General features: G+C 34.5%; 6 protein-coding genes across 6 annotated transcripts; 3 read left to right on the top strand and 3 right to left on the bottom strand.

Annotated features, from left to right (window-relative positions):
• Window positions 1–2,039: 2,039 nt before the first annotated feature.
• LOC140876196 (plastidic ATP/ADP-transporter-like) lies at window positions 2,040–6,043 on the bottom strand. The gene is made up of 5 exons (XM_073280095.1): window positions 4,867–6,043; window positions 3,722–3,976; window positions 3,361–3,504; window positions 2,926–3,273; window positions 2,040–2,583 (listed from the first exon to the last, which is right to left on the bottom strand). Exons 1-5 carry the CDS (start codon window positions 5,638–5,640, stop codon window positions 2,233–2,235), a joined length of 1,872 nt encoding a protein of 623 aa, XP_073136196.1. The 5' UTR covers window positions 5,641–6,043; the 3' UTR covers window positions 2,040–2,232.
• Window positions 6,044–8,449: 2,406 nt separating this feature from the next.
• Window positions 8,450–8,910, top strand: LOC140868752 (uncharacterized). The gene is made up of 2 exons (XM_073272937.1): window positions 8,450–8,757; window positions 8,859–8,910. The coding sequence occupies exons 1-2, from the start codon at window positions 8,450–8,452 to the stop codon at window positions 8,908–8,910; spliced, it is 360 nt and encodes a 119-aa protein (XP_073129038.1).
• A 1,389-nt stretch (window positions 8,911–10,299) lies between these two features.
• Window positions 10,300–14,204, top strand: LOC140874626 (uncharacterized). Its single transcript, XM_073277967.1, has 9 exons — window positions 10,300–10,467; window positions 10,899–11,078; window positions 11,756–11,838; window positions 12,446–12,505; window positions 12,722–12,955; window positions 13,033–13,095; window positions 13,297–13,365; window positions 13,589–13,634; window positions 13,841–14,204. The coding sequence occupies exons 1-9, from the start codon at window positions 10,458–10,460 to the stop codon at window positions 13,909–13,911; spliced, it is 816 nt and encodes a 271-aa protein (XP_073134068.1). The 5' UTR covers window positions 10,300–10,457; the 3' UTR covers window positions 13,912–14,204.
• Window positions 14,205–15,697: 1,493 nt separating this feature from the next.
• On the top strand, window positions 15,698–17,163 carry LOC140875827 (F-box protein At5g49610-like). Its single transcript, XM_073279624.1, has one exon. It carries the CDS (start codon window positions 15,837–15,839, stop codon window positions 16,998–17,000), a length of 1,164 nt encoding a protein of 387 aa, XP_073135725.1. The 5' UTR covers window positions 15,698–15,836; the 3' UTR covers window positions 17,001–17,163.
• Window positions 17,164–17,269: 106 nt separating this feature from the next.
• LOC140875532 (protein RESISTANCE TO PHYTOPHTHORA 1, chloroplastic) lies at window positions 17,270–19,376 on the bottom strand. Its single transcript, XM_073279239.1, has 6 exons — window positions 19,240–19,376; window positions 19,043–19,112; window positions 18,249–18,421; window positions 17,865–18,075; window positions 17,595–17,764; window positions 17,270–17,504 (listed from the first exon to the last, which is right to left on the bottom strand). Exons 1-6 carry the CDS (start codon window positions 19,315–19,317, stop codon window positions 17,478–17,480), a joined length of 729 nt encoding a protein of 242 aa, XP_073135340.1. The 5' UTR covers window positions 19,318–19,376; the 3' UTR covers window positions 17,270–17,477.
• Window positions 19,377–20,229: 853 nt separating this feature from the next.
• Window positions 20,230–22,636, bottom strand: LOC140876226 (uncharacterized). Its single transcript, XM_073280133.1, has 6 exons — window positions 22,388–22,636; window positions 21,960–22,027; window positions 21,065–21,256; window positions 20,792–20,954; window positions 20,481–20,627; window positions 20,230–20,392 (listed from the first exon to the last, which is right to left on the bottom strand). The coding sequence occupies exons 1-6, from the start codon at window positions 22,460–22,462 to the stop codon at window positions 20,366–20,368; spliced, it is 672 nt and encodes a 223-aa protein (XP_073136234.1). The 5' UTR covers window positions 22,463–22,636; the 3' UTR covers window positions 20,230–20,365.
• Between the last annotated feature and the right edge of the window lie 3,384 nt (window positions 22,637–26,020).

The raw sequence follows: 26,020 nt of genomic DNA, 5'->3' as shown, positions 1-26,020 counted from the left end.
GAGACGTTCTGTGAGAACCCAAAATTTCAATTAGCAGAACTAAGGTAAACTGATTTGAGGTAAACTGATGTGATGTAAACTGAATTGAGGTAACTAAGGTAAAATGATTATCATCGTATATGTGGCAACCAATAGACGAGATGTTCTGTGAAAACCCGAAATTTCAATTAGCAGAACTAAGGTAAACTGATTTGAGGTAGACTGATGTGATGTAAACTGAATTGAGGTAACTAAGGTAAACTGATTTGAGGTAAACTGATTTGGGTAAACTGAAATGAGGTAGAATGAGTTGACCAGTTGACCAAGATCAGTCTCGTAGCTAAACTGAAACCAGATTTGTAACCGACATATTAACTCGGATTAATGACAATTATGGCAAAGGATAGTAAAAAGGAAGTGTAACAGCCAGATTTGTGCCTATAAATAGCACTTAGATTTCTGAGAGTTGTTTCACAACATTCTAGGCAAAAACACTGTATAATCGAGCAAGAAAATTTCAATTGTGCGGAAGAGTTTAGTTGAGAAGACCAGTTGAGCATACAGTTGAGTAAGAACAAGTTGAACAACCTTTCAAGAACAACCGAAATCCTTTAGCAATAACGGTAAGTGGGCGTTTTAAAGTATTATGTGTTTTAAAACTGATTCCAGCATGATATTGTGTTCAAATCTTGATTTCCGAAAACTAAAACTCTGATTACTGATTACTGATTTCTGATTTACTGAATCTTGTGAATTAGTGGTAGGAATATATATTCTGAACACTACTGCTCTGATTTCTGATTACTGACCTCACTCTTTAGAGGTTAACATATAAGGGACTGATATTAGTTAGCCACGAATTCATAATACAGTTTAGTGCATAAAATGATTATTGTTATTTCTGATTATCGAATTTATGTTCCGCTCTGTTATGTTTTGATATATTTCTGTACATGATATCACTGTTAAAATGATTTTGAAAGTTGGGATAATTTTTTCCCATTTACTAAGTGACAACCATATCACTCACGCACCCAAAACCATCTCAGATAAGAACGAGAAAGAACTAGAAGAAGATGAACAAATTCAGTTTTGGGGATAGTGAAGAAGAAGAAGAAGAAGACTGATTAGTTTTATTTATTTTTGTCCACTGCGTTTAAGACATTGTTATTGTTAAGTTTATGAGATAGATTTCAGCTTAGTTTATTATTTGATCAAGCATTGTAAAAGACGATGTATTTTCAGTTTATGAATGAAAAGACTGATTATTCCTGAAATTCTGTACTCCGAGTCTTGTTGTTTAATGTGGAGACGTTAAATAACACCGACATCAACTAGATTCAATTTTGAAACGTGACACGTTCCATATAATATTCACTTTCTAGAATTGAATTTATTACCTATGAGATTATTTTTATATTTGGTAGTATTCTAATATTAAATTCAACATTCATGATTATTGCAGCATAAAAAAAAAAAAAAAAAAAAAAAAAACCACATTCTTTTGATGCCAAAACACCAGTTAATGTGAAAAATATAATAATCTCTACTAATTCAAAGGATTTGAACTTCATCCCAAATGAAAAGCCTACCAGATTTCATGGGCTTTATGCTATATCAATATTTTGGGCATTTTTTCTTTGGACCGAATTTAAATTTTTTGTATCAATACACATTATTAGTTTTTGTTCCACCAATGTCTATATTTTAATTATTATCTTAAATCTTACGTCAAAATAGACCCATTGATTTTAATCATGATTTTAACCAATAAAAATCTGTCTGCGCCACCCACAGGCATCGACTTAACCAATTATACCACCGGATGTTTTTTAAATTTCTATTAAACGCGTTTTAAGTATGAAATTAGATTGATATTTTTATGTAGGATATAAATCAAAACGACGTTTTCCAATTGCAGAGCCACCCTTTTTTTCTTTTTTGTTTTCAAGATTTCACATGGAGAAATTTAGATAAAAGTGCTGGATTTGATATGCTACAATAAAGTACTGATTCTTATAAAACGAAACTTCTACCAAAAATTTTCAAGTCGATAGACATGAAAAGTAATCAAACATCTGATTCTCGGTTGGAACGATGCTTGAGGTCTTTATTATTCCTGTCGCTTGAATCAAATTCTTACAACATAAAATTTCAAGAAACTTCGGGAAAATAAATTCTAAATACTATAATTCAACAAAGGAGACCAACTCCTCCCCTACTTCCCTATCAATCAATAACCCAACAATATCATCACGCATTTCGAGGAGACGAGGACTCTGATGATGCATTGGCCGCGTCGCTTGAACCGCTAACAAAAGACCCATCGCTGCCTTCACTTGAGGTTGACACAACAGCGATTTTAACTGCAGCTCGTTCCATCTCTTTCTCCAGCTCCTCTTCTTGTCTGAGTGTCGTGAACTGACCATCTAAAGATCTGGCGGCTCCCAACCATGCAAGAACGATTACGAGAAGTATGCCTCCAAGGTAGGGCGTTGAGTTTGCGAGCGAACCGAAGGTTAAAATCATAAACTGTTGAATCAAAGCCCCGCCAGATTTCCCCAAAGGATTGCACACAACGTCGATTGCTGCCTTCCCTTTTACCTGATGAAAGAAAGAACTCTTGAGTTACTATCATGAGAAAGGACGACTTAGTAATGTAACAAGAGTCCCTGAAGTTCAGGGCCGAGCCAAGAAAGCATGCCTGGCAACATTTTACTTTAAGCTTCTCATTTCCCGTAAACTCCCGAATATGAAAACTTGTATACTTGAAGATGATAGACCAATTCAAATATTTTGAAACATATAACTTAACATTTCAATTGTCATGCCACATGGCCAAAAACACCTAGCAGTAAGCATGTTTGTTGTTGTCCAACATATTTGCGACGAAAATATGACATCAAACAGAAATAGTAGGAAATATAGGTAGCTTAAGATTCGAACCTTGGTGTCCTCATCTAGAGGAATGTAAGCCATTTCCTTGCATGGATCGAACAAGCTGTACTTTGCACTCTTGCTAAAAATGTTTTGCATGGCTCCTACAAACACAGCAGCTAAAAGTGGAGTCAGCCCAAATTTGGCAAGAGCTGGAGCAAGAGGGTCGCCACACAATATCAGTGAGAAAAAGCCAACTCCTGTTAAAAGCAAGACAGTTGGTGTAATCTTTGCTGCTACTCCCCAGCCGTATTTGTTAAAGATCCATTGGCTCAATAACATCATTATAAAAGTAGTTATCCCAGTAGCAGTTGAGAAGTCTCCCATAAAGGATGAATATTCATTTGGGGTTGGGAACTGAGAAATTCCAAGAAACAGATAAAATAAATAAATAATTAAATAATATTGAAGGGCAGATAATGATGGCCTAGTTTAAAAATTCACCTGAGCTTTTAGCTTCGATTTCCATGTAACCTCAACAAGGTTGATGCTAATACCGTATGCCACAACCAAAGTCGCTAGATCTCTTATATATCTTGATGATACCAAGAACTTTAAGCTCTCCATTGTCCCCATCTTTGGCTTCTCCTGCAAGGGAAAATATAATTTGAAATCTTGCACTAACTCGAAATCTAAGAAAAATCCCACACAACTGTCCAAGAGAAACTGCTTAGGAGTTTGCAGGAGTAAAAAAATGTTGTGGGGTTGGTGTCAATTTCATGATGAGTGAAACTGAATCCTACGTGAATGTAAACCGAAAATAGCAGCTCACATTCTGTTCTTTAAAGATTTTGTAGATATTTACCTTCTTCTTCTGACTACGGGTGGGAAGAGCAACATTATGATTCACCCACCAATAAAGGGAACAAATAGCGAGCCCCATCAGTACAACGATACTCATCATTCCCTTCAGAGAGATGGCCCAACCATCAACCCCAGGACCGAGATTTTGTCTCATTTGTGAGAAATATTTCACCGTCCGACCGGAGAAAATAAGGGCAACGTTTGCTCCCAGTCCAAATAGAGGATAGAATCTCTTGGCCTCATCAACAGTAGTAATCTGAAGATAAGAAATCCAATGACCGTTAAATGATGCCATATTTATCTTGTAAGGTACACAATAAAGATACAAGGATGAGATTGGAATCAGAAAAGATATAAACAATTTCCCTAAAATTTTGAGATGATTTCCTTCTTGTGCAAACCTTTAAAATAACAATAAGAATGTGTTTACTGAAAAAACAAGAATTCACCTAAAAGACATTGATTTCAGAAAATTTGTAAGGAAAGAGTATCAAACGACCCTTCATGATAACCTGTGAACTTATTTCATCAGGAGGCAAATCACTGAATACATTAAACTGCAAAACACACTAGCTAAGCCACATTATTTACAATTCTTCAAGTAAGACTTTAATCAGACCAAATAAAATAAAATTAAAAAAAAAAAAGACAAAACGGGTGCCACATTATAATCAAAATATAGAAAGTGACTGCAGTCTGCAAATCACCCATTTCAAGGGTACTTCATCCATTCATACAGTTGGGTTAAACCACTCTAAAACTAAGAAGCAATGGGAAAACGGTCAACTATCAAAAAACAACCCTCATGGACTATACCATACACCACATTACACCTTCAAAAATCTCCAAAAGTATTGAGATAACCATTTTCATTACCCATCATCCAAATTTAGTACACTTCTGCCACACACAGTACTAAAATAAATAAATATATAACCTCGAGGAATTAACAGAGAGATCACTAGAAATTTGTCAATCATTTCTATCAAGCAAAAGGAGGGATCTTGAATCAATTAATGAAAGCCAAACATTAATAATTCATAAAAAAATCACATATTATACTCACAAATAAGGCCACGGGTTCGAGTTTAACCATCAGTTGTATAGCTGCAATAAAGATAACTATCGCTAAGGTGAAACCATTACCTGATTAGCTAACCCCCAAAACAGAACTGAGACAACAACACTTCCCCAAAGCTCAGCCATAACATAAAACAAGCAGAAACTCCATATCCTCATGATTGCAAGCGGCCCAAGAAACCTTGGACCCAAAGCATTCAGAAGCTTATCAGCAAGAGCTGTGGGATGGAAATACTGACTAAGAGGATACAACACAAATCCGAATGCCCCGAAAAAGGCAATGAATGGGAAAATCACAGTATAAAAAAGAGCCTCCTTTGACAACACATTGGCCAATTTAGTATACAGAAGCATGAAACCAATAGCCAGAGGCAAATTCACCCATGTTTTGAGGAAAGGTATGATTTCTGCACTAGAGCCTGGGGCTGTCACCACCAAAACATCTTTAGTATCCCTGAGAATCGTATAATTAAATAAAATACAGAAAAACATCAAGCCAAGTGGTATAATTTTCTTGAGGGTAGCGTGCTCAACACCCAGAAACTTGGGTGGTTCTTTCTCTCCATACAAAGACTGCCCATCTGCTGAAGCTGAAGCAGCCTCAGCCCGTGGGAAATTTCTCGACTTTTGACCAACTAATGGAGGTTTGGTCACATATCCATGGAATTTGGAAGGCCCATTTGCCGATATCGATGATGGGGGGAGTGTTCTTGGCTTGAGTAAAGGGTTTGTGGGGTTGAATCTATACCTTAAACCCGGTGATGGTGTTGGTAAAAAAGCTCTGATTCTGGGGTTTGAAGGCAAAGAAAGAAGCCCTTTTGATTGTAAAACAGCTTGCATTTCTCCGCACGTCTCCTCTTCCTCTCAACTCTTTTTCTTGTTCCTACACAAAGCTCCCAATAGAAACTCGAAAAGATGCGATTTTTATGAACTGATTATGAGAGAAAGAGCTATGCGGAGATGCAGATAAGGTTGGAAGCATAAGCCGAGGAAGATAGCTTTTTTCTCCTTTTTCTTTCAAGGGTTTGGTGCAGATATGAAAAAAAAATCTTTTTTATACACCCAGCGGCCAAACAACCAACCAGCAAAGTGTACTTAAAACCCGTGTCTTAGACCGAAAGGAAAAAAAAAACTCCAAACAGAGTTTAACACTCCTTAAGACAATTGATTTTTGCTATCAACAGAATTAAAGCTCTAAAGATGGCATCAAAATATCTATTTGAAGAGAGTATCTTCCAAGAATCAAACACAATAGGAAGAGAATCATCAATCATGTGAAGAAAAAGGCCTAATAGAGACCCCCCACTCCCCAGATCAGGAGAAAGTACACAAATGCCCCTTTAGATATTTATTTTCAAGATCTTCTTGTGATATGTTATTTTCATGATATTTTTTGGTTGTTGAATGTTTGAGCTGTAAATTTTGAACCTCCATAGTCTTTGTGTTTAAATTTTATGTCACCCTTACTTATTTATGTGTCCGCTTCAACAAAACCAAAAATTTATCTTTAGTCTTTAAATGATAAATAATTAGCGTATTTAAACATCTATGTATGGTATATTTGTATAATTTTTTTTCTCATTACTTTAATTTATATTCGAATATGAGTAATATCAAAAACGTAATGAAAGGACGTACAACCAATTGAATTAATTATATTTACAAAAAGCATATATCGTAATTTAAAAATATTGAGGGACTAAACTGTAATTTAAGCTATTAAAATTAAAAACAAAAAATATAAATATCCATCCTATGAAGCTAATTTTTGAAGAAAAAATGGACTCAGTTTTATCTCTATTAGACGGATCCTTGTAATTCATCTAACACCAAAAATCTTAAATTTGAGACGAGATCTCGAATTCGAGATCTAATTGTAACAATCTGCTCTTCAACTCAGAAAAAAAAAAAAGAGCATGTAAGCAGATTGAAAATAAGATAAATGTGTCTAATTTTTAAGAAACATGGAGTTTAAAAAGAATTCAAAAGATATTAAAACTGAATTCTTTTAAATCATACAACAATATCATACTTGAATTGAAAAATTACTAATAATTGAATTTATTAAATATAACATATATATGAACATTGAAGGAAGCAAAAACGAAATCAAATTGAAATAGGATACGTGGAGTCCAAAAAGAGGAGGCTGGTCCGTGCATCTTTAGCTCATGATTCATGAAGTGTTTGTCTTTTGAACCGTTCAATTGTTTCATTGCTTTTTCACATTGCGAAACACAATTGCCAAACGACACGCTCGAGGCGTTGCATTATTTGTTTTAGGTGAACTTATAATTTTATTATGAAACAATGAAATGTTACAAGTTTTATAAACCACAAAAGATAATTAATGAGAATAAAAAATAAAAAAACGAACAACTTTACGTGTCACATTATTTCTTTTTTCTATTTTCATGTGTAAATCCTGAAAATAACCGGTACTTTTATAAGTCCTTCATATCAATAAAATTTTGATGATGAATATTAATTAGTAACAAACCGTTGTTGATTTCTTCATATAAATTAGTCAAATGTCGTAATTGGCAGCCACTGCCCTTTGATATTCTTGCACTTTTCTTTTGGAAAAATGGAAACCTCGTTTTGTAATGTAGACTCGAGTTGATGGTTGGCCTTTTCCGGTAAATTACATAAATGACCTCTAAAAAATACAAAATGTTCGAATCCTCGATATTTTCAAAATCATTAATCCTCTAATTACATGTTCGGATCAAATCATTAAGTCGAGCCTGGATTTGCTTAACTATTCATCGAGTTCCATTATGATTGAATATAACAGGCTCAACAAGTCTAAAATAACGTTATTTGAAATGATGGATTTAATACAATCCTATTCAAATTGCATCGAAAATGTCATCGTTCAAATTCCTTCTGGAATCGAATCGAATCCATCCAAACATAATATAAAAAGTTTATGAATAGAAAACGAGCGAGCTGGTATTGGGGGCCCGAAATTGACGGTGAAACACATTCCACGTTTGATGTATTTGGAAATTGAAGGTTGCCACCTATCTATAAAAACGAACCGTAGGTGGCACCCAAACTAAAGTTGTATAATTAGTTTTATATTTTACTATATAATTTATTCGAGGAGTGAAGAAAAAAAAACAAATATTATTAAGTGGGCTTTTAATTAAACCCATATTCAGCGACGATTTAGATTAGGCCCAAATGAACACCAGCCCACGATTGAATTAATCCAAAAATCAACCTCCCTGGAAAAAGAAAGGTCCAGACTAGAAAATGGGCTTTTTGTATACCAATGATGACATCAAGTAATGAAATCCAAGCCCATCATGCGGTGGATTGATTCAAAATCATTCAATTTACCTATGTGTTTTTTTTTGGAAAACGTACTCTTTGAGCAATGTGTTTCAACACTTGTTTGCATTACCCGAAATTCACACCGAAAGGTAGCGAGCGTGAATGTAGGTTTTACCATAAATTTAAACAAATGCATTTATTTATTTATTGTTTATAAATGAAAAAGAGCAATTATATTTCATATTTTTGTATAATATTTTTTTTTCCATCTCTGCATTTATCTACGTGAAAAAAAGCGTAAAGGGGCCTGCTGCCTCAGCTAGCCTGGCCCTACACAAAAATACAATTTCTTCCCAAAATTTCATCAATGGCGATCTCAATTCCCCACCTCCGCTCCCCGATAATCTCCTCCGCCGCTTCGATTAACCCCCCACGACCCAGATCCACCCACTCCATCAGCTGGTGGGCCCCGATCTTCGGCTGGTCTCCGGAGCCCGATTACATAAACGGCAGCGCCAGAACCGATTCGGTTCAGGAGAAGAGCTGCTTCCGTGGAAGATTAACCGAGGAGAAGGCGAAAGAGTTGCGGAAAAAGACGGTAGCGACTTCGAGTTTTCACGATATAATGTACCACTCGGCGATCGCGTCCAGGCTTGCGTCCGATGTTTCGGGGAGGTATGCGTGAGTATGATGATAATGGCTCCCGAATCGGATGCAGTATGTATGTATATAATATGATCCTGTCAACTTATTTTGGCTGTGTATTTTTTGTGTAGCATGGGGGATAACTTCCCATATGGTTTTGGTTTTGTACATGTAAATTTCTGAATAAACCGGTTTGATTCAAATTTTATAATAATTATTCTCGAAAATGATTATATATTATTTTCATCTTTCGATCTATCCTCGATTCCCATAAATGAACAAGTGCGTAAATTTTGAACGAAATATTAATGTTCATACGTGTGATGTGATGTGATCTGATGTGATGATCAATTATTTATGCTGTATTATTATCCCCTTTGATATCAAATTATTTATATTCCATAATTACAAATGGTCACGCAATTATTTGTTCTACATTTACTAATTGCATTTATTTCGTCGATTAATATAGTCCTTTTTTTTGTAACGTGGAAATCCGCAGGCGCTACTTTTTGATGCACTCTGGGTAAACTTTTGAACTAACGCAATAATCTGCAAACTATAAACCACATTAGATAAATCATGTGTAACAGACTAGTCTTTTTTTAAATATTCTTAATGGGACTGGACTGGGGAATCTCTTATCAAGATTGGCACAGCAGAACATATATATCATCAATTTTTTGTTTTGTTTGAACATTAGCATTAGCATATTGATATCATATATTCTATCTTTTCGAAAGTTTGAGGTAGAGGAATTAAATTATTAATTACCAAGGTAATACGCTTTTTACTTGGTTCTTTGGATATTTAATTTATGTTGGAAACTCTCAAAACATTTTTTTCTATTAAATATAAATCATTTTTGCTACTTGTCATATATATATATATATATGTGTGTGTATGTGAATTTTTTTCTTTAATTAAAATGTGAATGAAAACTTCTATAACGTTTCATGGGTCTGTTCCTTATTTCATATTTTATGGGACAATTTTGTGAGATGGATGCAAGAATGTGTTTTTTTTTATATTAATTATCAATCATAGTTGATTTTTAATAAGTAATAATCATAATTAGTTGATTGTATTTTATCACTATTCATTACATTTGAGAACGTATCTAATTAAATATAACATTATTCTTTTCGTTATTAAAAAACTAACCTATACAATAAATTAATATCACATAGTTAAATGAATAAGAAATTGACATATTTTCGCAAATGAAATTATAATATTTTATAATTTAAATGCAATATTTTATTACCAAAATCTCAGTCAATTTTGTGAAATGCAGAAAAACCAAACGATCTCTCGATATTGGACCCGTGGACGTAAGACCTACTCATCAATTAGATATTCAAATTATTTTATTCTTTTGATTATACTAATTTATATACTTTCAAAGATTAATACTAATATTGTATTATTGTTTAGTAAACTCATATTTAAATAATGTGTTTTTATATACTAGGTTTTATATTTTGATAATAATAAAAAATAAAATAAAATTAAGAATGAGTTTCTTTTATGTTTTGAGAGACATCGTATATGTCGTCCACAGACAAACTTTCTCACATATGTTTCGTTTGGTGAGAAATCGATAGGACTAATTTATTTATTTCCCTTGTACTTCTGAGGTCCGTCTTCTTCGTTAACATCGCTAAAAGCAGAGCTTCGGAAGACCATTCGGTCCATTTTGAAGCTCCGCTCTGCCGCCACTTGCTCACATGGCTTCATGTAAGTTCATCTCTCTCTTCTTCTCGCCTTAAAATCTTCCTCGCCCAACTTTTTGACTGTTCTAATAATTGTGCGGAGTGCAGTGTGCATCTGTGGCCTGTATGCCCTGATTTATCGATCATGGGAATGTAAACCAGATGTTTTCTTTGTTTTATGTATAATTCTGTAATGGGTTTCTTTTTCCTTGATTTTGGGACTAGTATTTCCTCGTTTTTGAGCAAGTTTTAATTTTTTTTTTTGGATTTAATTGATCTGATTTGTCTCTGCAATGTGCATTTTTTGAAACTACCTTATTTATGGTAATATATGTTTTATTAACTTTTATGAGGTAATTAGAAGGGCAGGTGTCTGAAATTGCTCCAAGTTATTGTCCATCTGCTGCGTGTCTTACTGAATGTGATGATGATCTTTCATGTCAATATTTGTGTCAGGCGGTTTGGGTGCTTCAGGCCTTAAGATTACAAACTTGGAATTGGGGTGTGTTAGACCCAAATTGGGCAAATCGCAGTCTTTGCATTGTTTAACTTTAAAATCTGTTGGATATGATGGTTTGAGACTGTCAAACAGATCAAGGAATACATTAAGCCGATGCTCGGCTTCTGGCACTGATGGTAAGTTCATTTGTTCATATGCTTGGTTATGGTTCATATGACAAACTCTCTTGCGCTTATATGACTGAGTTTCTGACTGAAACTATGGTTACATTAGAAAATAAACAATGTTTATGGTTTGACCACCAGATTGGTGTTATAAGCTCTCTATTGTACTTAATGGATTCTCCATTCTTCACTTGGTATATTGGAGACATGCCAAATATCCAGGTGATGTAATTGTAGAGGATTTGAAACTTGTGCCAATTAATTAAGAGGAAATATTCCATTGGATGCAAATGAATGTTGAGATTGTTTCCAAGTAAAATTAATGCGTCTCGTTGTTATATTCTTGAAGTCGTGGACTTTGTTTAAGGCTTGGATTAGGGGACGAAGGTAACATGATGTGTTAACAGTCAACCTAATGCATCTTGCCAGCCATTTCTATTCTCTTTACAGATTTGTACTTTACTTCCTGAAAATATTTGTGCACAATGTAGTTAAATAGTGGGAAAAGAAAATAGCAAAATAAAAAGGAAAAAGAAACTGGTGAAAGAAGTTCAGAGAAAAAACTATGTATCTGAGGATGTTTATTTTTCCTTGCTATAGGGGTAGAAATCTCGTAAAAATTCAATAATGTGCGACATAATTTCTATATCAACCTCTTGCTATTTCTCGTTTTTTTTTCCATATAACAGCTATTGCAAATTTGGAAGATAATAATTCTGAAACAGCTAAATCATCCAATGGAGTAAGCCAACTCATTCCCAATTCATTCGAGGTGAGTCTTTTTTCAAGGCCAATGTCTTGTTCCCCTTCCATTCCTTCTGATGTTATAACTACAGGTTTATTGCCTAGGTTATGGTATCATATATTCATATAGTTCATTGGGAAAAAAAAAAGACATTGATTTATACAGATTTACAAGTTGAAGCTATATATACAATGTTGGTTCTGTGGTATCATGTAACACAAAAATCTTTACTAGAAATTTTTAAATGAATAATTATGAATCGTTTATGCCTCGCACTTGTTTTACTTTTTTTTTTTTAAGATGAAATAAATTTGCAAGTACTGGTACTATTTTTTTTTATGGAGACTAAACCAGTGTGATTCGAGCTCGAGGTTTAAGGACTCGGAAGCATGTACATGAATGTAATTGTAATTGTAATTGTAATATGTGATTTTTCAATGGATTACAAACATTTGATTTGGTGGTTCATTTTCTCATCACTTTTGAAACAGTAAAATTGTGCTTCCACTCTATTTGATCATCTACTCTTAAGCACCAGATGCACTGAAACTTAAGCGCAAATGCATGTTGGTGATAAATTTGTGCTTTGCTGCATGCAATGATAGATTCCTTACTAAAAATCTAATATTTGCAGGTAGAATCCCTTTTGACAGTGTTATGTGACACTACTTCCATCGCCGAGTTTGAACTTAAAGTAAGCGGTTTTTATGCTTTGGAATCTTTGGCCCTCTCAACCTCTCCATCACAACATAAAAAAACAGTTTACCTAACTGAAATGAACAGTTCTTTTTTTTTAGGGAAAACATAATTCCAACTTTAATATTACTGTAACACACAACAAAATTCTGTTGATTCATGATCTCTTTGCCCTTCTCTCCTGATCTTGTATTCATCTTATTTTTGTGATTAGCTCGGGGGATTTCGACTATATGTGACAAGAGACTTGGCTGGGCAAAGTGCATCCCCGCAGCCTACCGTTTCTGCTCCAGTAACTGCGCACTCGGTTGTCGAGACACCTAATACAAATGGGTCGGCTTCATCACCATCTTTAGCCCTCTCAAAACCAGTGCCCTCCTCATATGGTGTTCAGACTTTGCTTGATAAAGCGGCAGATGAAGGCTTGGTGATACTTCAATCCCCAAGGGTGAGAATTTAAATAAACTATCAGCTGTAACGCCGTTATTTTCTTGAAATTTGTCATAAATTTTATACCTGATGCAGGTTGGTTATTTTCGAAGATCGAGAACCATTAAAGGGAAGAAGGCTCCTCCATCTTGCAAAGAGGTATTGTTTGGTGTTATATTATATGCTACATTGAGCGAATGTTTCCTGTGCATGTCATTATGAAACACATGGTGAATTTATTCTATTTAGTGCATATTAACATCCACTCAATTCATTAGATATACCAATATTTAATTGAGCTGTTTCCTTGGTCAGAGCTCATAAGTTACGAGTTTTACCAGTTACTTTTGCTTTTCGCAGAAAGATACAGTGAAGGAAGGGCAGGTGCTATGCTATATTGACCAACTAGGTGGTGAAATCCCTATCGAGGTTCTCACTTGGCTTTGATCTCCATTGGCATTATGAATCTACATTCAACTTTTCTTGTTTTGATAACGATTGAACAAATTCTCACGTTCGCCTACTTCTTCTACCATTTCCATTTACGGTCTATATTCACCTTTTCTTGCTGCAACGGCAAATAAAAATTCATGCATTTCATGTAAGCTGTGAATACCTCACTCGATCCTTATTTTTCTTGAATCTTTTGCAGTCTGACATATCAGGGGAGGTTGTTAAGATTCTTAAAAAAGATGGAGGTATGCAATGTTCTTCCATTATGTTCTTCAACTAGCTGCTTTCTTGGTTCCCCCTCAGTTTTTTTTTTTTTTTGTTTTCAAAAAAATCACTTTCCTTTTATCACATTTCTAAAAATATACTTTAGGCCCTTTGGAAAAGTAATTTATTGTGAGTATTGGTTGATAGTCTACTAAGAAAGTTAATTGTGCTTTCTTGAACTGGGCAGATCCTGTTGGATACGGCGATGCGCTCATTGCTCTGCTTCCTTCATTTCCTGGAATAAAGAAACTTCAGTAGATCACAAACACTTAACCTTATTTTTGTGGCAACTGTAATGAGTGGATTGCTTTCGGAGAAAGGGTCGCAAAAATTTGCGGCAAAAATTTTCTTGTTCTTGAGAGATCAGACGGATCAAATGACATGATTGGCTGTATGCATATGCTGAAACTTGCAAGACTTCTATTGTGAAATTATCACTGCATTTTCTGTGTTGGAAGGGGGACAAGGGAGGGTTTGGCGAGGGCCATCGATTTATTTTTTAAAGTAAATGTATCTACTTACTGTTATAAATTCAAATATTTTACTTTGCATCGATTGTTTTATTTTTGGTCAGTCTATGATACACTTCTAAATTCTAACAACATTCACTTTATGTTTTTTTTTTTTTTAGAACACACTCCTCCCTTTATATTGTAGCATAAAATTATTTGAATCTAAAATAAGGAGACGTATAGATTGATCATATGATCAATAAAAATATGTTTATATTAAAACATAAGGGAGTTATTCTCACTCAACCATGTGTTTTTACCTTTTTGCTCATCTAATTCCCCAGAAAATTGACTGATTTTGCCTATGATAGAAAGACCTTAAATATGAGAGGAAACCAGAGGAGGTTTTGAGACTGAAAAAAAGAAAGTGCTGATTTTGTGTAAAAGTTAAAATGTTACCATGCTTTTTGGGGCCTACAACTTTTCCGTATGATTACTAAGCTAAGCTTTAGGCTTTAGCATCGGGACAAAAGTGAGGGGTCGAGTTTTTTCTTTTTGGCCTTTCATCAACTCCAAGAACCATACTTTTATATTGTACAATAGCTTCTATTTATTTATTCATTTGCCCCTTGAAGATGTTTATGTTTTGAAGCTCCCCCTAGAAATTTTTAAATTCTCACATTTGGTCTTCATTCTTGATTTATTAAATTGTGTTGATTTGTCCCTAATTTCTTTAACACTGCTGAATTGATAGACAATCAAGAATTAGTGATTCTCGTGAGTTTAATGATCATTCTCTTAGAGAAAAAAGATGATACATTATTAAGTGGAATATGAAATTACAAATACGATGTCCAAAAGCTAACGAGTGTATAAATTGATTTTATATTTTTTATTATGAATTTTTTTTCTATTTTAGTGGGTTAAAAATGAGGTATTTTGTGATATGATCTCTATTTGTGAGACAGGTCAACTCTGCTCATATTTACAATAAAAATGTAATATGTTTCCATGGATGACATAAATAAAAGATCCGTCTCAAAATTGACCCATGATATTGTTTCACATGAGTTTTTGTGTAAAGAAAATAAATTTCATGTAACTCTTAAAATTCTAGCAAAACCGAATAGGACTTTCAAAAGTTGAGAGCTCGGGTGAGATTTGTTAGGGATGGAATCAAAACCTTAAGATAAAAGAAAACACAATATGGAATATTCCAACATCTCTAACTCAAAAGGTATTGAACAATAAAGCTAATAGCTATATTTTCGATACGAAATGTGTCGTGAATATGATGTTTGTAAAAATAGTAAAGTAATAATCTGCAATAATTAAAGGGGTATTCTGTAATTAACTTTCCCATTCCCCCCACGGAATAATTGATTCACGGACGAGAAAAATCAACACTGGCATGTGGGGTCAGTATTGAGTTCATGTGGGCACACAAAACCATGCAGATTCCACCCTGTCCATTACTGAAATCTTCAAATTCCATCATTTTTTTCTACGGCGTGTGAGATGCAGCTGCTTTTTCGCACTAAATAAACATCGAACTAATTGACGTGATAGTTTTCAAATCGCACCATGTGATATGTAAGTTCAAGAAAATTTTGTAAAAAAAATCGAATACTTGACCAATAACCAAGTGTTTAGTCACTAGACCAACTCGAAAACCTCGGAAGCTTCAAATTCAATCATTGCTCACAAGTCACCATTGGTGGATGTACGTTGATGCCTATCATCCCATTTCTGAAGAGCCCTCCGCATCCAAAACTTGTTGAAGAAATGTGGAGCAATCTCCCCTTTGATCCCCTAGCCAACATCTTCTCCTACCTGTCCCCGGATTCCTTCGCTCGTGCCAAAGCCGTCTGCCGGAGTTGGCATGATGCAGCCAAGGGTGCGTCAGAGTTGTCACCGTGCCACCGTCACCCTCCGTGGTTCTTGGCCTTGCCGACTCGCAGTAGAGGCCTTTCTTGGATCGCCCACAACCCAATTAGCAACAATTGGCATGTGTTGAGTCTTGATCACATCTCTTGCCCCGTCAGGCCGATTGCTACGATGGGTGGCCTAGTACTTCTGAGGGTCACTAGCTCTACGTCTCTTAAGCTTGCCATATGCAACCCTTTTACTAGGCAGTTTAAACACCTTGATATGCTAAACGTGACCAGAACCAATCCGGCTATAGGAGTGGTGGAACATGATTTAGGCTGTAAATCATCGAATTTCGGGTTCAAGATTTATGTGGCAGGTGGGATATCAGAGTTAGCCAGTAGCGGTGCAGTGTATCAACCAACTGTAGAAATGTACCGATCGAGTGATGAGACATGGAAAATGGTAAGCCGGATGCCGGTGGAGTTTGCTGTGAGGCTAACAGTGTGGACACCAAATGAGTGTGTGTTTTCAAACGGGATACTATATTGGATGACCTCTGCTCGGGCTTATTGTGTGATGGGATTCGAAATTGAGACGAATAGATGGAGGGAGTTGAGTGTGCCTATGGCAGATAAGCTTGCGTTCGCGACATTGGTGGCAAGAAACCGGAATTTGACTTTGGTTGGAGGCACCGATGTCGGAAATATGTGTATTTGGGAGATGGGGAAAGATGGTGTTTGGAGTCTCGTGGAGAAGGTGCCATTCGAATTGGGAGTTAGGCTTTTGGGAAGTGAAAGACATTGTGGTAGTGTTAAGTGTGTTGGCATCGATGGGGCGGTTTGTTTGTATAGAGATATTGAGGCAGGGCTTGTTGTTTGGAGACAGGTTTTTGGTGAAGGGAAATGGGAGTGGAATTGGATCGAAGGGTGTTCCCTGATTGGAGGCAAGAAAGTTCGGAATTCACCGATTAAAGGATTGTTGCTACAACCAAACTTTGCTCGTTCTAATTTTTTGAGTAGCTGAAAAATATATGTGAACCTTTCTAGGATGATTGTTGCTCAGAATCGCAAGGAAATCTTGAATTTGTGTTGATTGACCATTTCATGATTTCATCCACCTTTTGGTTTATGGGATTGCTAGAATTTCGTTGTTCGTCTATTTGAAGTCATGAGATGGATTCTGGCCAAATGAGAGTGCTGTTTATATTTTGAAAGTAAATTATATATTCCTTTCGGAGAATTTTTTTTTATTCGTATACGTCGAACTATAGTGAGTTGGATTCTTCACTCAAATAAAAATAATAATAACCAAATTTCATTCATAATATTTTTCAAAAAAATAATTTCCATCCCAAAATACATCAACATATCCCGCTAAAACTACATCAATCACTGGTCCTTCCATGCCTACGAACGTAACAATTATAAGGAACAACGTTCTGTATGGACATTATGTAATTGATGAACATATGTTTGAATTCGCAGCCATTGTACATGTTCTTCATTCTTTCTGTGAAAGCCATCCAAGCTGTAAAAACAAAAGATAATGGTTCATGTTTTGAAGAGGACTTGTACAGGTACCACTGTACCAGTGCAAAACAAATGTGAGATGATTTACCTTCCACGCATACATGGCGAAGAAGGCAACGGTATCTGCAGACCAAACAACTGCAAATGATTTCAAGAAAAATGGGATCGCAACATTAAGCAATGGAATGAGGAGGAACAGATAGTTGAGGGCTTCTTTCTCATTCTTCGAGCAGTCACGTGCACGAAGGGAAGGGATAGCTGGATACAGCAAAAGGTAAGTTTTGTTAAAACATAAAGCAAACTGATTATGTAACAACATTCTTGATGATGTCCTATCGAGAAATTAAAAAATGCTTACTGAACATCCATATGGACCACATGCCCATAAGTCTCCATATGTCTGGCTCAGTAGATGGAAATATGAGATTGAAAGAGAGCGCACCACCCAATAATAAAGAGACATAGCCTTGAACCTCAAAAACGGTGTATAAAACAGATCCAGGTACAGCCGGGTTTTTAGTGGCAGTGGATGCTCTTGGTGCAAAGGTAGCAGCAGTCTTTTGGACTACCTACCAAATCATAAAAATTTAGTTATAAAAAGAACGCAAAAGGCATAAAAACATCCAGATTTCACACATAATTTTCGAAGATGAAGATCAGGAAAATGACGAGCAAAAAATCCCAGTAAATAAAAATGAACTATACACAAAACAAAAGTGGAAATGAACGGAGAGGTGCTCACCCTTTTCAAATCTTTGTCCAGTTCAGAACCTGGCGATGTTGCCCCACTTGAAACCTTGCTCGATTCTCTAGTTTCTTGATCTTGCACTTCAAGCTTGGTTACTCCCGTAGATTCTTGAATGTATTCTTCGGACTTCGCATCCAGATCATTTGAACTCGCACGAATTTGAAATCCTTTGAGATAAAAACCAATTCTTGATTATAGGGCTTCAAGAAACCATAAAGTTGCAAAGATAAGTAGAAAAAAGAATGCTAATTGTTTGTTTAACTTCATGGCTTTATGAGGAGATAATAACCCATGTGGTGCAGCCCGTTAAAATGGATGACTTACACTTTGAATCATCCAACTTTAATGTATTACAAAACTAGCACAACTGCCACTACTAAATATTTCGATATCATAACTTAGACCCTCCCATCAATGTGGTTTAGTTTGTGTTCATAAGGGGAGGAAAGCCTTCAAAGTTCAAGCTACTATTTACACAATTTGACATCAATTGCATGTGCTTTTGCACAACTTTGAAATTGACACCAACAACAATGAAGCACCAACCGAAGCATCAAGATAATCATCTAAGAAGAATAAGAGTCGCAAAGAAAGAGAACAAATGTAAACAAAAGATTAAAACTTTAGACTCAACTCTAGTGTTCTATAATCGACGACTTAAATTATTAGCATCATAATATACATCAACAAAAACCAGGCCAAAACATTATACGAATAGCATAATTATTTCTCGAGGGCAACAACCAGACTGTTACACTGATCATGAAAGATAGCAAAAAAGGGTTCACCATGGGGGCTGGAGAGTGAGACGGTGGCAACAAGGTGGCGATGCGCCGGTGCTCCCACGAACTTGCTTCTCTTGGGTTGAAATTTCAGAAATTCACGTCAATTGGCAGAGCTACACTAGCATTCACACACAGTTACGAAAACACACACGCACGCATACTGAAGAGGATCAGTGGAGATGCAGAGGAGAATAATTCACCTGTGCTGGGAAAGAAGAAGAAGAAGAAGCAGCAGCAATAGGTGGCGTGACCATGGATGAGCTGAGAAGCTGCTGCATCTGTGGCTGTGGAATATGATATGTATGGTTGCCACAGGCACTCCACTTATCTCTAAGACTCTAACTAGGTCTTCTTTCTTTCTTTTTCGTCTTCTTTTCATTTTTTTTTTTATTTTTTTTTTTCATGTGTGTATATAAAATAAGGAAAAATGGCCTTTATTTTTCCCATTTCACATCTCAGACTCAAGAGTATAATTGTAATTTACAGGCTAAATTTCATCGATTCTATAAAATGTTCTGCTTATTTATATTTTGCACTGTGATTTTAAAATATGATAATGATTTAAATCGGCAATTTTAAAACCAATCATGTACTTTATAATTTCCAATTATTTCGCAAAAACTTCGAAACCAAACATGTTTGGCCAAAATTTGTAAAACAAACAAGTCGATGGAAAATCATCCCAACTCAAATTTACTGAAGCAATATCCAATGCCATTGTGAGAACATAAATTTTACGAACACGTCAACATTATTGTCTCTTTTGTCAAAAGGGAAAACAAAGAAAGCGTACTCGTTGATATGCGTATTTTAGTCGAAGGAATAGCATGGTGCGTATGGTATGGTAGAAATAAAATATCATTGTTGCAAATCGCAATTATGCAATAATTTACTGCCTCAGGCATACATTCACGATAAGTTATGCCCTTTACTTCTTCTTCTTCTTATTATTATTATTATTATTATTATTATTATTATTCATGATTAGAGATTATTGATTATGCTCGCAAGAAAATTTTGGTCTCTGGTATTGGACTAGTTCCAAATATCTCGACTCTTCTGATACCTTGGCATCAGATAATGTATAATTCTTGCATGAATTGATGCATAATCACTGCAAGAAAGGGGCTTCATTTGTAAAACACATTATGAGAGTTCTTTAAAACTCTTCTAGTGTCAATATTTCCACAATTAGTTTCAATTTTCAAACACTATAAGCTTCAAGTCATAATTCATCATTTGAATGAATACACCTAAATGAATACAATGATGAAATGGAGAAGAAAGCCTTTAAACACTGCTGATAAGGACCTTAAATACTGCATTTTAACTTGTGAGCTCTTCCATTTGGCCCTGTTCATCATTAATAGATACACTTGAGCATAACCATAAATCAAGAATTTGAAGGAGTGTGAATCATTTCTAGGAGCTACACACTCACCTTAGTGATGTACTGCTCAGCATCAGTTCGTCGTAGGAACATGATTGCATGTCGAGCTAAAATGGCTACCTGATCGCCAAGCACAACTTTACCAATATCATCAAGAACTCGCACCTTGATGTAGGGATCTTTGGGAGGAATCATATCCTGGAGAAAAGAATGGCCAATGTTAAGCAGGAATTTTTTTTTTTCCTTTTGTATAGTCTGAATGTTTTTAAATTTGTTTCTCCCACACATAATGAACGATTGTAATGAGAATTAGGCTCGACTTGCCATTTTGGGTGAAATTATGTAAAATGAAAACTATTTACCAAGCGCACATCAAGGTCAAGCTCTGCAATATATAGTTTCAAACTCTCATCGTGTTTCTTGCAATACTCTTCCTCAGAGTTGCTAAGTCTCTTTACAATTTCTTCAGGGAGGTCTCCATCAACCACCCACCGCAGATTTGTTATGACTTCTGCTCTATTGTATCTACGATCAGAATTATATAGTGCAAAAAGAATGAAGATATGCTACACAGTTTTGGAGAAGAGTCAAACATAAATTGATCTGCTAAGAAAGTAGTATTTTTCATTACTCACATGTAAGCCATGAGACATCGTTTATTACGGATCAGGGAAAGGTGATGGACAAGTGCCCCAAATTGATCAGATTTAATAGCTCCTTGGATTACTGTCTTTTCAGCTTGCGAATCCCCCCTATCATCTTCTGAATTTTCCATCTCATTTTCTCTGCTTATATCTTTCAACTTGTTCTCATGTTCTTGTATTTTTCTGATGTATTGTCAAGTTGTATAGCTTGAACATTAATGCAATAAACAGAACTTGCGAGCACAACTGTGTTGGAACATATTTAATGTATGCACACTAAAAAGTAAACAGTACAATAAGTCAATAATATACAAAATGCATTCCCCTAAAGCTGAGCATATTTATTGTGCACACACTAAAATATACATTAATATACAAAATGCATTCAACCAGCTGAGATGATCAGACAGATTGATCTCTAAAATTATATGATTGTGTCAAATGTGAGTGATAAACCTACTTAAACCAAAATAATATATACGAGACTCTCTCTCCTGTCTCTCAATTGTGCATAAATAAAAAACAAATTTTCAATTCTGTAATGGGACAATCAATAAATTCTATCAATTTCATTAGCCGGTGATCATAAAACATACTCTGCGGATATGAAGAAACGGGAATTAAGACAAAGTACTGAGCATCAGCATGTTATTGGGTTTCTTCAGGCAAAGATTTCACTAACTCAAAAGGGTGGCCAGCCAATTTATTTTGATATCTTTCACTTTTACTTAACAGACACCTGGTTCGCGATTTAATTATTTTTCGTGAAGTCGACAGTTTCACACAAGAACGGGAGAATTCAATCCACCAGGGACGTTGAAAAGAAACAACAATAAAGAAAATAAATTAGGGATTTACACAGAGCACACTAGAAAGGTGGCGTTACCTCATTAAGGGCTGAAGTTGATGGAGATGTCCATTACATTCTTCCAGCACTTGAGCAAATAGATCATTCTGAATAATTGCAGAAACCAATGAGAATTAAACAATGGAACTGAATCGTCTGAATCTTTGAGCATTCAATAGCGACAGGCATGGAAGTTGCCTCGTCAATCGAAAAATTCAGAAATTTCCTAGCTAGCTTAAATTGTTAATTGCTTCCATGAAACACAAAATTAATCGGGGAAAAAAAAAGAACACAAAAATTTTATCAAAGTACGACACCGATCAAACAAAATTTTAGGGTCTAGCATCAGTGATGCGATCAATTGTGCATTCAACGAATAAAATCACCAATTAAATAAGCTCGGCAGAGAATGAAAAATAAGTGAAATCTAGGTGAAGATCTCAGACAAAAAACTTGAGAAAACTTACATTGAAGGTCCCAAGCTGCCCAGGCTGACCACTCGCCAACTCTTTGATTAATTCACTTGCTTTTCTCGCGTACATTTTATTTCCCAAAATCACACCCAATTATCACGGCAACACAAGCATTTCTTCAAAGATTTGGCTGCACAGATTCAAGCGAAACGAATACGCACGAAGATCTGTGAACGTGAAGAGGAATTACAAAACACCAAGAGACTGAAAATCGAAAAGATGGTGGTGGGAATTGATAAGACGACAGATTTGATCAAATTTTTGGCGGGAGTTTTGATGGGCGAAGTTTACCGCTAAAATGTGTGAATTGCCTTGAGAAAGGATGGGGTTCGACCATTGACACAGGTTTTGGCCCATCTCAACACCCATCAGATTGACTGGCCCATCTCAAGACCCATCAGATTGGACTCGTACTCCGACTCGAACCCATACCCGTTTTGCTTCATTTACCTATTTGTCCCCTCCCCGATGTGTTCATATGTTCGTTCGATTTTTTATTTCGGTTTTTTGTTTTAGAAATATATAATCTGATATTCGAATTATTTTTCTCCGATTCGGTTTGGTTTTCTATCAAAATGATTTGGTTATTTCGATTTTGATACAATTATTTTTAATAATAATAATATAAATGTATTTTAAAATCTGATATGTTATCTTTTTACATGATTTAATTGTAAAAAATTTTTGATTCAAAGTCTAAATGATAAGTAAATAATAATAAACTAAAATTTATTATAAATGATCCTTCATTCACTAAATATCATCTCATAAAATATATAATATAAATAAAATTATTATTTAATAAAATTTCGGTTTTTTCGATCGGTTCGGTTTTAACATATAATTCGAAACCGAATCAAAAAAAAAATCCGGTTTTAACATTTATATCCAAATTTCAAAATACGGTTTTCGGTTCGGTGTTTGGTTTTATCGGTTTGGATTTATTGTATTTTCGATTTTTCGGTTTGGATTTACTGTATTTTCGGTTTTCTCCGAAGTTTGGACACCCCTATCTCCCTCGGACCAAAACCCATCAGATCTAGACACGAATCAGATTTTTAACGAATTCACTGTTTTAGGTAAAAATACCTAAAAACAAAAGTTAGCAAAATATATATCTCTACCTATACTATGTAATATATACCAAGTGGGATACTTTTCTATAATCGGTAAGAGTTGCCGATTTGGTGACACCAAACTAAATCTACGTATCTAACGTATGATTTATATCATCATATCTCAAATATTTAAAAATAAAAAATAAATTACTATGTTTTTTTTTAAATTTCATCGTCCACCGAGATCTTATTATTATATTATTTATTTTACATCAATTAAATCATTAAATTTAAATTATAATATAACATTTGATAAATAATATTATTCATATTTTATCAATTATTATTAAAAATACAAACGGTAATTTATTATTTTATTTAAAATAATTAATCAAATTAAACAAACCATAATTTATCAATCAAATCAAATATTATATTAATAATTATTTTTTTATTTTTTATTATATTATATTATTTATCTCTGCATTATTATCATTTAACTTGATACCTGATGACCAATGAATCATGCCTTATTATTTATTTTTAGCCCAATTGGCTTAATTAGCACGTCATTATAAAATTATATGACTATATTTGGAAGGAAAACTTTCATAATCATATATTCATATCTACCCAGCACCAAAACTTGTACCAACAAGAAAATGCACTAGTACCGTTTCATTCGTATGATTGAATTCCAAATAACGATATAATAAATTGAAATATAAGGATATCCTATTTATTTTAATTTCAATTACCGCAAAACTTCGAGGAATATAAAATGATGGAAAGACGTGGAATATCCGTCATTTGCACTTATACATGCCAATTATTTCATGTCAGATTCTTTGAAGATACCTTTATTTATGTAAAGTGATGTTTGTTATATTCATTCCCCTAACTCCGATTTTTAAATTTATGCATATTTGAAATCTGAAATAATACGACCGAACGAGATGCACGAAGATTGTCATTTAATTTTTATATATTCATGCTTAATTTTGCTGTAATATATATGTTAAAATGTTTTTTCATTCAATGATTTGATAATGGAAATCAGAACTGGAATTTTGATACGATAAAAAAAAGAAAGCAGTTTTCATCTTATATATTTGTATTTCTACAATTTTAGTTCTTTTATGTGATCAAAATTTAATATTAGTCATAAATATTTGGTTTTTGTAATGCTTTCAACATTCAACAATCCAAAAATATAAAATCACTAAAAAAATTTAAAATCAGTAAAAAAAATTAAAATGAGAAATACGTATCTAATATTATGATTTCCGATATAGAATACCGGAAAGAAAAGATTACCTTATATATAAATTTGAAGTATAATCGTATATATTATGACAACTAAAACCTCACGTCGCTACAAAAAACAGAAAAGTTCCAACTAATGAACAAATTAGATAATTAATGCACTTTTGTCATACTTCAAAAAGTATGCCAAAAAATTAAATTATTATAGAACAAAACACAATTATGATTATGGCCTTATCTGCTTCTTGTGATATTCTTCTCGCCCATTGAAATAAGATTCTCGATCTTATCTTCTCGACCAAATCGTAAAACTTTTAGACTTTGTTTAACAATTATTGTATTGCATATGAATGGGGATGACCTAGCTTCATATCTATCTAAAATCAGAACGTGGATGTCTAATGTGAGACGATTTCACAAATATTTATTCGTGAGATAGAACAGCACGATTTATATATAAAACGAAAACTAATATTATTTGTATAATTTTTTCATTAATCAGATCAAATAAAAAATTTGTTTCAAAAGAGTTTTTATAAATATAATATTTTTTAGCACGTTAAAAAAAATCCATTTTTAAATTACAATCATTACACTTACACGTTTTAATTATATTAGTTTTATTTTTTTCCATTATCTCAAATATACAAATCAATCAAGAAGTTTTTTTTAGAATAAATTTTTTTATGAATTAACTCAAAATTAATTGGTCACAATACCACAAAGCCAAACGGGAATAGCTCTATTTAACGGGTAAGACTATGCTCCATTAGGTGTGCTACACCTGGTGGAGCACAATCCTTGGATCAAGGAGGCCCAAATGAAATTATGTGGGTCCCAAATGATTTTATGTGGGCCCGTATCATTCAATATTCAATTATTACTCTTCCCATTCCACTTATTTAAGCTAAATTTTATTTTTACTTTTGAGACTATGTTGTACCTGATAAAAAAATGAAAGCTTTAAAATGAGTTTATAATGAGCTACAATATATTTCTATAGCAACTTGGGTTAATTATTTTCATAAAGCGAGAACGAATACGAAATAGTTGTTATAGGGGCCCATTGTGCAGTCGCGCATGTGCGAACCAAGGCCCGGGGTGTGACTGAATGGTATCAGAGACGGTCACCAGTCGGATGACCCCGAGAAATAAGTGCTATGCGGGACAAAGTGCTACATGCGTGGAAGCCATCTCTTGAACCTGCGGGACAAAGTGTTACACGACGAGAATCACCTCTTGAACTCGTATGAACCATCTCTAGATTCTTCGTGCTGGTGGATCTGGGGATCAGGTCGCGACG

Source organism: Henckelia pumila, chromosome 1, assembly GCF_033568475.1.
Source record: "Henckelia pumila isolate YLH828 chromosome 1, ASM3356847v2, whole genome shotgun sequence".
Classification (NCBI taxonomy): Eukaryota; Viridiplantae; Streptophyta; class Magnoliopsida; order Lamiales; family Gesneriaceae; genus Henckelia; species Henckelia pumila.
This window is presented reverse-complemented; position numbering and strand designations above follow the sequence as displayed.

Excerpts from the sequence above, each read along its gene's own strand:
- LOC140868752 (XM_073272937.1), top strand. The coding sequence starts at position 8,450 with ATGGCGATCTCAATTCCCCACCTCCGCTCCCCGATAATCTCCTCCGCC. Across the intron at positions 8,758-8,858 it reads GCGTCCGATGTTTCGGGGAG|CATGGGGGATAACTTCCCAT; the intron begins GTATGCGTGAGT and ends TTTTTTGTGTAG.
- LOC140875827 (XM_073279624.1), top strand. The coding sequence starts at position 15,837 with ATGCCTATCATCCCATTTCTGAAGAGCCCTCCGCATCCAAAACTTGTT.
- LOC140874626 (XM_073277967.1), top strand. Across the intron at positions 12,506-12,721 it reads TCGCCGAGTTTGAACTTAAA|CTCGGGGGATTTCGACTATA; the intron begins GTAAGCGGTTTT and ends TTTTGTGATTAG. Across the intron at positions 12,956-13,032 it reads TGATACTTCAATCCCCAAGG|GTTGGTTATTTTCGAAGATC; the intron begins GTGAGAATTTAA and ends TACCTGATGCAG.
- LOC140875532 (XM_073279239.1), bottom strand. The coding sequence starts at position 19,317 with ATGCAGCAGCTTCTCAGCTCATCCATGGTCACGCCACCTATTGCTGCT. Across the intron at positions 19,113-19,239 it reads CTTCTTCTTTCCCAGCACAG|AGAAGCAAGTTCGTGGGAGC; the intron begins GTGAATTATTCT and ends TTTCAACCCAAG. Across the intron at positions 17,505-17,594 it reads TCGCCATGTATGCGTGGAAG|CTTGGATGGCTTTCACAGAA; the intron begins GTAAATCATCTC and ends TTGTTTTTACAG.
- LOC140876226 (XM_073280133.1), bottom strand. The coding sequence starts at position 22,462 with ATGTACGCGAGAAAAGCAAGTGAATTAATCAAAGAGTTGGCGAGTGGT. Across the intron at positions 21,257-21,959 it reads CAACTTCAGCCCTTAATGAG|AAAAATACAAGAACATGAGA; the intron begins GTAACGCCACCT and ends ACAATACATCAG. Across the intron at positions 20,628-20,791 it reads TTGACCTTGATGTGCGCTTG|GATATGATTCCTCCCAAAGA; the intron begins GTAAATAGTTTT and ends TCTTTTCTCCAG.
- LOC140876196 (XM_073280095.1), bottom strand. The coding sequence starts at position 5,640 with ATGCAAGCTGTTTTACAATCAAAAGGGCTTCTTTCTTTGCCTTCAAAC. Across the intron at positions 3,505-3,721 it reads CCCGTAGTCAGAAGAAGAAG|GAGAAGCCAAAGATGGGGAC; the intron begins GTAAATATCTAC and ends TTTCCCTTGCAG. Across the intron at positions 2,584-2,925 it reads CTCTAGATGAGGACACCAAG|GTAAAAGGGAAGGCAGCAAT; the intron begins GTTCGAATCTTA and ends TTCTTTCATCAG.